The 12,403-nt window shown below is 42.5% G+C and overlaps 1 protein-coding gene across 1 annotated transcript in view; it reads right to left on the bottom strand.

The window, feature by feature from the left end:
* pkn1b (protein kinase N1b) overlaps positions 1–7,083 on the bottom strand; it is a 37,527-nt gene extending 30,444 nt beyond the window's left edge. Inside the window, exon 1 of the mRNA XM_084571357.1 lies at positions 6,756–7,083. Within this exon, the coding sequence (XP_084427483.1) occupies positions 6,756–6,779 (24 nt within the window). The 5' untranslated portion in view covers positions 6,780–7,083. The remainder of the gene's footprint in view (positions 1–6,755) is intronic.
* Positions 7,084–12,403: the final 5,320 nt, after the last annotated feature.

The raw sequence follows: 12,403 nt of genomic DNA on the forward strand, positions 1-12,403 counted from the left end.
TATTAATCTATGAATCTAAGTCAACAACGTGTCAACTACTTCAACAAGGGTTTGAATGCAGCAGACGTTCATTTAAGTTTAAAAGTCCCAAACTTTAATTATTTACTGCAGGGCACTGAATCAAAATACCACATTGACATCCCTTTTCTCATGAACCTTTGGAAATGTTTCTCGAGTGACAAACGCAGATCAAAAACCACAGTCTAAGCTGTTTCACAATCTGAACCTCAGTTTCCTCTGCTGGCATTACAAAACAAGTTTAGCAACCAAAACACATGCCTTTTACATGGCTTCCCTACTTGGTGAACTTCCTAATAACAGTTAGACAGTTTTTCCACGTGTAATTCATAATGTGCTTCTTGGTAAACGCGTTTTTTTTCCGACTCGTCTTTGTTAGCAACACATTCTTTCATCATATAAATGCCCAATCCCTTAAAGCTCTAAGGTAGTCTTAAAACCAGCTTAGAAAACGGGCAAAACAAAGCTGAACACACCAGCACAACCAGATCATTTAGCCTCCTTTTAGTCTTTCTTTACCCTTTCTATCTTCGGGTTTGGTATCAGTGATAACTAATCTCCTGAAAAGCTGGTGGGTGACTGGCATAGAGAAACAACAGCTGGTGTTTTGACCGGTCAGCTGAATGAAAATGGTCAGGAGGGGCAGGCTTTAGACTGAAACACAGAAAGACACAGATTCAAACTGGAAAGGATATTTGACATTCATTTGATTTTCCACAGTGGCATTAATAATATTTCTCCCTGGCACTAATTGATACTGTACCCTAAAGAGTGATCTTAGTGCTGGACACACCCACTGGTCTTGTTGATCCATTAAGGTGTCCCATCAGTGCATCAAAGCTGATATGCAGCAGTCATGAGCTTGTCTACGGGGGTGTCTGTTAGACAGATTTTTATCTGCACACACAGTGTAATCCTGGATTGAGGTTGGAGCAACTGGATGTTGGGGGGGTTGTATATCCTGGTGTGTTTGATCCTGTGTGGGTGACTGAGGGCCCTAATGCTACCCTCCTAGGAGGTCAGAGACAAAATGAAGTCCACAGTCTCCTAATCCTATTATCCATAGCAGTGGCAGCTGGAGGCATTATTGTGAATGTGTTGCAAGACATCAGTCTGCACTACAACACATGCGAGCCCACCAACAGATCTCAGTTATTAGCTCTTCTATGTGGTATTAGCATGTATCCTGAGTGATGTGAAGACAACTGGTCAGCTTGAGACCTTGCATTAACACTTGATCTGGGCAGTCCAATCACAAGTCACCAGCTTTAAGCACCTGTCGTCACACCTTGTATGAAAATCCATCTCCACATGTGTCCCCAGCCAGCATTTCAGATCCAATCTCAGTTTTTACGGCTGCTACCACTGGGTTAGAACAACAAACAGCTGCTTGTTGTGTGTGTGTGATGACTTGGTGAGATGACACGTATTTTGGAACAAGCTGTGAAGTCTTTCTCACTCATTGAAAATCACACGTGTTACTATTTATTTGTCCATGTCCACCCAGATATTAGCTATTTTAGGGATCCTGAAAATTTTCTTATGCACTGTAACTGTGCTGGTTGAATCACAGGCTGAAAAATCTCCAGTAATAATGATAATAATTAGTATTATAATCATTGAGAAAATACTGACTTAACCCACATGGCTTCTTATACAGCGGTTGCATCAATAATTAAGCACAGGCTGATATGTTATTTAACGACACATTTGTTCATTGTGTTTAGATTAATTTATTATTTAGTACATTAACAGCTCAAATGACAATATATTTTAAAAGACTCTCATTATGAACAGATATCATGTACGGTGCTTTTTCCTCAGCTGAGTTTTTTTTCAGAAACAACCGCTATTTTGAAAGACCGTTTTTTACAACCTGGACCTTATTTCTGGCATAAAATATGATAGTTTACCATCACCTCCATTTGGAGTCGTTCAGAAGATATTTAGATGCAGCAGAGCGCCGCGTACATCCGTATAGTGGGAGTGAGTGGGGCACCGAAACACAGCCTCTAAATAACACATTATCTGCTGCGGAACTTGTTCATTTCACCAATATTTTGTTATGATACGCTAGTGCTATTCCCCGTTGAGTCCGGAGTTACCGGTTGTCTATTCGCAAACGTGCAGCGGTTTGTTGTTCTTTGGCCAGCTGTTCCTCTCTCTGCCTCCGCATCCTCCTTTCAACGAGCTAAGTTACCTCACTAGTAATTAGTGTCTGCGTTTATATTTATTACCCGAGAGTTATGATTTGAGTTTTTGGGCCGGTCTCTAAAATAACTAACAAGAAATAATTAAATGTTAACTGTGTGTGTTAAGTGTGTGTGAGAGAGACTTCACATCTTGTTCCAACATATATCTCATCTCTCCAACAAACAACTGTTAGTTGTTCTGAAACAGCAGCAGGTAGAGATCCATTAGCTGTTACAACATTCTGCCGCAACAACCAAATTATGCCAGCGTTTCTTTGCATGCAGAGCACAGAACTGAGATCAGATCTTGAGTTGTGGTTCAAGATGCATGTGTAGATGCATTTTAATGCCAGGTGTGACCACAGGTACCTAAAAGGTGGATTTCTGTTATCAGGACTTCTTGAAGTCTTCAGATGCCATTAAAGAAGTTGCTTCCACTCTTTTGTCTGATCAATGGAAAAGTAATTTGCTGCCCCGCCACTGAGTGAAGAATCAGCTGCGTCTCCTCGTGCTTGCTCCTACAGATAATAACTACAGGAAACCAACGGAAATAAAGAATTCATGAGAGGGCGGCCGCAGAGTCTAGGGCTACCTCAAAGTGTATGTTATGTTATCAGCCCAGCGCAGAGCTCGCATCCTCGGCAGGAGGCTTGATTTACATTTCCGTACAGCCATCTGAAGGAGAGGGTGGGCCAAGAGATAAACAGGCTGCTAATTGATGAGCGGCAACGAGATAGAGACGGCAGAAAAGCTCTAGTAGTTAAGATACATTTTGCACTGATGATGTTTTTCTGTGCAGTTGCTCATAACGGGTTTTTAAAAAGAGGGTGGGAGGTGGGGAGGAAAAGACAGAGGGTTATTTCCGCAGTTGTGAACTCCAATAGTAAAAGTGTTGGTATCAGTATCAGTGAGCAGAGATAAAAGGAAGAAAGCAGCGATTAAACGAGCGCAATCATCAGCGTGCCTTGGTCCACTCTGACAGGATCAGCCTATCATCATTACCAACATGGCCTCCCTCGATCTCTATCAGCCAGCCTTCCCTGTCAGTCGGCCCGCTGGCCCGCGGTCATGATGACTGAGCCCTCCGTCATTGTCACAGAAGGAGGCTGAACTCATCACGCCGGGCAGAAACTGCTCAGCTGCAGCTCAGGCAATAACAGAGGTGTTATGAATTCAATCAGGTGGCCATAAAAGCTTATTATGGCAACTGCAGTGTTCCATATTTTTGGAGACTGCACCTTTCTCGAGATTCAAAACTCTTACTAACATCCATCTTGCTGCTTCTATTTAAATTTTTCTTTTAAAAATGTCTCCCAAAACGAAAGAAAGTACAACATGTAGCAACATTTAAATGTGGTTCCTTTATGTACAGACAGCTGTGTAACGACTGAACAGCAGTTTATGAGTGGTGGTCGGTCGTCGTTGTCATTAGTAAGACTGTTACTCTAGTTTTTTGTGGTGTATCCCCCAGTGTTGGACCAGCCTTTTGGCCAGTTGAGTGGGCTGCAATGGCTGTTCAGTTTAGCAACCCCGTGAATGAAAATGAAACGGAACAAGAACAAGGTCAGGAGGGTCTCATTTTCCTCTCAACTGTAGACCAACTGATCGTGGCTCCTCCTAGCTACCTAGCCCCCCAACTCATAATATCTCCTCCTAGCTTCCCAGCAACTAGTAGCTCTTCTAAGCTTCAAATCCTCCCAGTTAACAGTAGCCCTTCTTAGCGTCCAAGCCTCCCAGCTCATAGTAGCTCCTCCTAGCTTCCTAGCCTCCGCACTCATAGTAGCTCCTCCTAGCTTCCTAGCCTCCGAACTCATAGTAGCTCCTCCAGCTTCCTAGCCTCCCAACTCATAGTAGCTCCTCCTAGCTTCTTAGACTCCCAACTCATAGTAGCTCCTCCTAGCTTCCTAGCCTCCCAACTAATAGTAGCTCCTCCTAGCTTCCTAGCCTCCCAACTCATAGACGCTCCTTCAGCTTCCCAGCCTCCCAACTCATAGAAGCTCCTTCAGCTTCCTAGCCTCCCAACTAATAGTACCTCCCCTTAGCTTCCTAGCCTCCCAACTCATAGAAGCTCCTTCAGCTTCCTAGCCTCCCAACTATTAGTAGCTCCTCCTAGCTTCCTAGCCTCCCAACTCATAGAAGCTCCTTCAGCTTCCTAGCCTCCCAGCTAATAGTAGCTCCTCCAGCTTCCTAGCCTCAGAACTCATAGTAGCTCCTCCTAGCTTCCTAGCCTCCCAGCTAATAGTAGCTCCTCCAGCTTCCTAGCCTCAGAACTCATAGTAGCTCCTCCTAGCTTCCTAGCCTCCCAGCTAATAGTAGCTCCTCCAGCTTCCTAGCCTCAGAACTCATAGTAGCTCCTCCTAGCTTCCTAGCCTCCCAGCTAATAGTAGCTCCTCCAGCTTCCTAGCCTCAGAACTCATAGTAGCTCCTCCTAGCTTCCTAGCCTCCCAGCTAATAGAAGCTCCTTCGGCTTCCTAGCCTCCCAACTCATAGTAGCTCCTCCAGCTTCCTAGCCTCCCAACTCATAGAAGCTCCTTCGGCTTCCTAGCCTCCCAACTCATAGTAGCTCCTCCTAGCTTCCTAGCCTCCCAACTCATAGTAGCTCCTCCTAGCTTCCTAGCCTCCCAGCTAATAGTAGCTCCTCCAGCTTCCTAGCCTCCCAACTAATAGTAGCTCCTCCAGCTTCCTAGCCTCCCAACTCATAGTAGTTCCTCCTAGCTTCCTAGCCTCCGAACTCATAGTAGCTCCTCCTAGCTTCCTAGCCTCCCAGCTAATAGTAGCTCCTCCAGCTTCTTAGACTCCCAACTCATAGTAGCACCCCCTAGCTTCCTAGCCTCCCAGCTCATAGGAGCCCCTCCAGCTTCCTAGCCTCCCAACTCGTAGTAGCTCCTCCTAGCTTCCTAGCCTTCCAGCTAATAGTAGCTCTTTCAGGCCTCTTAGCTTCACTCGTGATCTAGGAGAATAAGAAAAGCCTTTATGAATCTCCAGGGGAGGGAATTTTATTTATTTAAGATTGGATTGGGACACAGATCAGCTGATACTCAATGTTAAATAATCAGGATGAATAATGCTTGATTGGGACATCCCTATCAGAATCTTTTCTTTTCTTCTTAGATTCACTTTTATTCTACCTGACCGCCAGAAAAAGTAAACTCATACAACAGGTGGTTACATTAATAACTCTGGTTTCTCCAGTCTCTATTAATACCTTCCATCATTATCATTTTCATTTTATTTTAAGCCTAAGGCTTAAACTTTTCCTCCCTCCATGACAAACCTGTGGAGGTGATGATTCACTGTATCCCACTTTAGCTGCTGCTGTTGTTGCTGGCCATACCCACATAGGGCCACGCAGCTTTCCAGGAAACACTGAGGGGACGTTCCCATTCAGGGAAACTATTAAATGTCAAAGAGGAGTTTTCACTCACAACAAATGAGTCAACACTTTGACTAAGCTGACTTCTGAGGACAACACTGCACAGTCACTTTAAATATGTCTTCCTTTAGGAATGACGCGTTTGAAACTGAACACACACAGGTTCAAAAGTGTAGGTCAAAACAGGAAACATGAGCGGTTTGTAATTGTAATTAACGGCTGTCACACATCAATCACACAATCTTGCAGCTTTTTCAGTCCCAATATTTTATATTTAGAACAAAATAAACTACACATGATCTCTACAGACGTTTAACCTCACGGTGGAGGTTAGCAACCACAGAGTGCTGCTCTGGCTCCTGGCAAGAGTGCAGCTGAACTCGGCCTTTAATTTTTAACATTTCACCTCCACTGTGTCCTGTGCTGAACTGACACCAGCGTAACTGTAAGCCAACTGACACCACAACACCCATGACCCACCTGACTCCACCTGAGAGGAACTGCTGGGCCACAAATAGGAAATTGTGTCATTTAAATGCCAACTGTAATATTTTTGGTTTTTCTTTTGGTTTATACGTTGAGCACTTCATGAGGTCTTCAAAGAGGTTAGGTCTTCAAAGGAGCATGCCACCGGATTTAAATCAGTGGGATTAGATGTGTGTGTTTACATACCCCTAAAGATAATATAGAAGTTATTGACAAAATTGAGCTAAAGATGTTTTTTCCCTCAACTTTATTGACAACATTTAATTTAATCAATAGAAGGAGACGACCAAGCTGGAGCCATGTTTCCATCATTGATTATGGGTTCGATCATCTTGTTTTTATAACACTTGTTTGAACAACTGGTTGTTTTATTACCTCCATGTTGTTATCCCTCCTGGAAACTTATCACCTGATATTTACCCCACGTGGGGCAAGTGTTTACATGGTTATTTTGAGCTAATGTTTGCCTTTACATCACCCCTCTAAATCTGATTGAAAACCCACTTCTGATCTGTTCAGTCTGTTCTGATTGAGGCCTTTTTTTATTCTGATTATCTGTCCTAGTCAGTGCCAAAACTTCATGGATGTTACTACTAAATTCACCAAGTCAAACTATCCTCTCATTAGAAATGTAAAGAAATCCATTAACAGCTTCCACAGTGTAAAAGAAAATGTAGGAAACTCACGTGTAACTCGTTGTTATTGGCCATGATGCGGCCAAGTAGCAGACTCCTTTTAGTGTTTATGCCACTTTACAGGAGTGGGGTCATTGTAGAAACTGCAGCTGAAGTCCTCAGGTGGCTAAATGCAAACGGCTGCCCTGTCAGATGAATTAAAAACGGGTGATAGTCCGAGTCGAGGCGCAGTTTGATGCAAACGCAGCTAAAATAAAACGCGGTGCAACAACAGCGGAGCAGGTGGAGACCATCACCTCCAGGCTGCAGGATGTCAACTCTTGGACTCTGGTCTGCATCACGCAGTGTCCTGTCCTGGCTTTCTTCTCATCGTCAGGTGGGGGAGGAAAGAAAAAAAAAAAAACCCGTGAGGAGACCCGAGACCCGCCGGGATTCACCAAAACACTCCGCTCCGCTTTCTGGAGGGAGCTGAGGCCATGTTTCCCCCGTGGCGGCGCACTCCTGCTCGGCTCTGCGGAAAGCTGAGAGCCGGTGAGTGATGCTGCTGGGAGGAGGGGATAAATGTGGTGAACTAGGGAGTCAGAATACGACTTCCGGTTTTAGATCTTCAAAATAAACCTTCCTCTTTGCATTTAATACAGACATGACTACATTCCTCTAATTTGATTAATTTCAAGTTTGTTAAATTGCTGAGAGAAAACATTTTACATCAGGCTATTTTTTTATTAGCAATCTGACAAAATTTGCTCTTAGAAAGCTAGCTAACATTGCAGAAGTTGTAAAAATTAAACTATCAAAGCCTCCAATTTCTAAACTCACTGACAACAAACTTTTAAATAAAAATTTAAAAACCCCGCCCACAAACTTTTTACAGTGGAAAGGTGATCTGGAGTCTCTCCGCTGGGAACTGATTATGCTCCAGCAAGGACTTGCATGGATAATAATCTAATGTTTATGTGGGACTTATGTGGTGATGGACAGAAGAATAGCAACAACTTCATCATCTGCATCATCTGAGTAGAGTGGAGTTGAATTTGTTTACCACCAAAAATGACTACTCCTAATGACTACAATAACCTCCGCCCCATCTCCAAACTACCTTTCATCTCCAAAATCCTTGAAAAAACTGTTGCTACTCAACTCCACTCCCACCTATCTCACAACCACCTGTATGAACAATTCCAGTCTGGTTTCCGCCCCCGTCACAGCACAGAAACTGCTCTACTAAAGATCACAAATGACCTCCTCATGGCAGCTGATTCTGGTTTACTCACCATCCTCATCCTCCTTGATCTGACTGCAGCCTTCGATACCATCTCTCACTCTATCCTCCTCAGCAGATTATCCTCCATTGGCATCTCTCATACCCCCCTAGAGTGGTTTCACTCATATCTCTCAGGCCGTACCCAGTTCATCCAACTCAAGTCCTTCAGATCCCAGCCCTCTCCCGTTACTTCTGGTGTGCCCCAGGGCTCTGTCCTGGGGCCCCTCCTCTTCATCACCTACCTCCTCCCCCTTGGTAATATCTTCTGCAAATTCAATATTCACTTCCACTGCTTCGCGGATGACACCCAGCTCTACCTATCCACCAAACCAACTTCCTCCCTCCCTCCCTCCTCCCTCATCACCTGTTTATCTGAAATAAAATCCTGGTTCACCTCAAACTTCCTAAAACTAAACAGTGATAAAACAGAACTCCTCCTCATGGGCACCAAATCCACACTTTCCAAAGCTGACAATTTTTCCCTCACAATCGACAGTTCCTTAGTCTCCCCCTCCCCCCAGGTTAAGAGTCTGGGTGTCATCCTGGACAGCTCACTATCATTTCAGTCTCACATCAATAACGTTACCCGGTCTGCATATTTCCACCTACGCAATATAAATCGTCTCCGCCCCTCTCTCAGCCCCCACACCACTTCCATCCTTGTTCACAGCCTTGTCACCTCCCGCCTTGACTACTGTAACTCTCTCCTCTTCGGCCTCCCCCACAAATCCCTCCATCAGCTTCAAATGGTCCAGAATTCAGCTGCTCGCATCATCACCAAAACCCCTTCGTTTCACCACATTACCCCCGTACTCCAGCATCTCCACTGGCTCCCAGTCAAATCCAGTATTGACTTCAAGATTCTTCTCCACACCTTCAAGGCCATCCATAACCTCGCCCCTCCTTATCTCTCTGATCTCCTCCACCTTGTCACCCCCTCCCACTCCCCCAGATCCTCCTCCTCTATCCACCTCTCTGTGCCCTCAGCCCGCCTCAGTACCATGGGGAGCAGAGCCTTCAGCTGCTCTGCTCCCCAACTCTGGAACTCACTCCCACCGGACATCCGAAACATCGACTCTTTCCCTATCTTCAAATCCAGACTCAAAACCCACCTGTTCCAGAAAGCTTACTCCCCGTGACTGCACTGTTCCATTTTTAATTTATTTTTTCTGCTCTGTCTTGTTTTGTGTCCTTGTGTTTTGTAAAGTGTCCTTGTGTGTCTTGAAAGGCGCTTATAAATTAAATGTATTATTATTATTATTATTATTAAAAAGGCTGTGATTGGTTGTAGGACGGTCCAATTGATGCAGAGGCATTTTATTGCCTGTGTTGGTTGAACCAGGTATAATAATGAAAATAATAATGAATAATGATAATGAAATCCAGGTGGTTAGTTAGCTACCAATAAAACATTAAATGTACTTAATGGGGAATTTACTTTGCTAACACACTTGCACCAGAGTGGCTGGGTTAAGGGTAGCTAATGCTACAGCTAGCTAACCCTAGCTAGCAAATGAAGCTAGCAAAGCTTCCAGTATTTTTAATTATCAGCAAGAAACTGCTCATGGTTAGCGGCCACAAATGTATGTTCAGAATAAACTGGAACAAACGTAAAAATAACTAAACAAATTAAACACTATGTATTTTAACAGTGCAAATTACCAACTTATTAGCAGGCTACAGGCGGTTTTTGAGGTGTTCATATTACGCACAACTAAATTAACAATAATAAGTACAATAAACATAATATTAAAACAAAGTAGTGACTAATAAAACATTAAACGTTAAACATGTGTAACAGGGCAGCTGGGCTGAGGCTAACTAACATGTGAGGCTAACATTAATGTTATGGAAATCAGGTAAATCTAGCAACAAATTAAATTACATTTATAAGGCGTATTTTTAATTCAAAGCATTAAATTACTTAAAGGGACGCTAACTTTGATATCAAACTTGTATCTGGTCAGCTGGGCTGACGCTAGCTAACATCACAGCTGACATTACAGAAGTCGTAAAACAAATTTAAATACATTTTAAAATGTCATTTTAAAACTCAGCAGTAACTAATAATCAGTGTTTGGAATAACGCCGTTTAAAAGAACGGCGTTAGGTAACGCCGTCATTTTTTCAGTAACGGGGTAATCTAACTAATTACTTTTCCCGTCGTTACAACGCCGTTAACGTTACTGGAGGTTAAATGCGGTGCGTTACTATGCATTGATTGAATAAACTGTGTAATCCGAACGCACCCCTGGCTCACCGCTAGTGAGGAGGTGGGTTAATAACGAGGTAAGCGATTATGATTGGCTAAGGCAGAGTCATGTTTCATGGTAGCCAATCAGAGCCAGTGGTTTTACACACATGCCAGCACACGCGCCACACACACAACAGCTAAACAGAGATTCGACGAAGCAGCAGAGATGGCGAGTCAGGAGCAATCCGATGAAAAGTTGGCATTTTCAAGGTGGAGATATAAGCACTACTTCAATAAATAAAAAAATTCATTGTGGTCAAAGGGAGGAACGTGCATGTAATGTGTACATTATGTCCAGGAGCGAAGACTTTCTCGACATCCGTTGTAAGCAACTCTAATTTAATGAAGCATCTCACAACGACACACGCATCTACAAAGCTAGTGGCCAAAAACACCGATACCTCCACCACAGATGATGGCTCGCCGTCTAAACCCTACCGAAATATAAATATTATAAAAATAAATTTAATATAAATATAATTATAAAATATATATATAAATATCGAAAGTTATGTACAAACACCTGTCTGTTCTAGTCATTTCAACTGACTTGTGAAAACTGCTCAAAAAAATCCAAATTATTTGACATATAGCAACTTTTTTTTTTTAACAGTAACGCAAATAGTTACTTTCCCTGGTAACGAGTTACTTTTATTATAGAGTAATTCAGTTACTAACTCAGTTACTTTTTGGAACAAGTAGTGAGTAACTATAACTAATTACTTTTTTAAAGTAACGTTCCCAACACTGCTAATAATACAATAAATTAATTTTTATGGGGGCACTAGCTTTGCTAACGTTGCTGCATTTGCACTAAATATAGATATACCACCCTTATAAGATCTTATTTGTATATTTTTAAAATTGATAGTATTTTTGTTTTGAGGAGCTTTGAATATTTTTAACATCACATCATTATGGGTTATATTTGGAGGCAGCGATGAGCTTTTATTTTGAAATATGTGCTTCTTTTCCGGGTTTATTTGCGCAGCTTGACGCATCTGTGTGCAGGCGCAGACCGCTGCGACAGATGAGCGCACTCCTGCTCCAAACTGAGACCTGTTGATCACATTTTAACATGACAGCGAGGAAGCCAACAAATCAAACTCTTGCATCTGTTCTTTCTGCTGTCAAATGGTTTGTCTGCTGTCAGCAAATCACAGAGAAGAAACCCAGCCGGACTGCTCTGCACATTACAACGGCAGGTAGATGAATGAAAGCCTTATTGCTCTGAGAGCAATTTTCCATAAGATGGCTGCAGCAACAATATGACCATTGTATCGCTGAATTCTCCCACAGATGCAAGTAAAAAAAATGCCCCCAAACAGGAAACTTGCACACTCTCATTCATTCTTTTCACTGTGAATGAAACAGACTTCCCATTTTAACTGGTCATTTAGGATTAAATTCAGTTTAATGTATATTAAGATTAATTTCCCTCATCTGACAATAAAGGCCTCCATTAAAGGCCTCCTCATCTGTTTTTCTTTTTACTAGTGGTTCTCAAGAGTGTGTTTTTTTATGTGCAGCTGAGCTACTGTAACCAAGCAATTTCCCTTGTGGATGAATAAAGTGTGTCAAAGTCTAAGTCTAAATGAGGCAGAAAGGATCTCAAAGTCTCAAATCTTGGAAAATATCACATGGCAAATCGACGTTGTGTTTTAATGTGTCTTGCAAATTTCACCTCTGCCCCAGTATACTCTAAAGTTCTATAGTGCTGGTCACTCATCCTGCACTAGGGGGCGTGTATTCACGTCAATCAAATGCTTTGTTGAGCCTACTGACCAATCATTACAAGGGGGCGTGGTCTCTATGGTTCTCTTTAGAAGAAAGATCTTTCTGTGCTTGACCTTTTTTAAAGGACCACAAGCTAAAAGGATTGGAAACCACTAATTTAAAGCTTCAGTAATTCATTTTCATCAAATATTTTATTTGAAATTTTAGAAACAGCGCAACAAAAGTAATATTTTATCTGAGATATAGTTGGAAATATTATTATGTTAAATGTTGATGACAAGGCAAGACATACCACCAACCAAATAGAGAAAAGATTCTTGTTGGATTAATATTCCTGCCGAAACAGATGACTTGCAGTATTTGAATACTGGACTTTCCTCGGAAATGTTTTTGTTTTTTTCTGCTGTGTTACCAAACTATCACAAGGAAGTACATTGATATCAT

The sequence above is a fragment of the Chelon labrosus genome, assembly GCF_963514085.1.
Source record: "Chelon labrosus genome assembly, chromosome: 21".
In the NCBI taxonomy this organism is placed as follows: domain Eukaryota; kingdom Metazoa; phylum Chordata; class Actinopteri; order Mugiliformes; family Mugilidae; genus Chelon; species Chelon labrosus.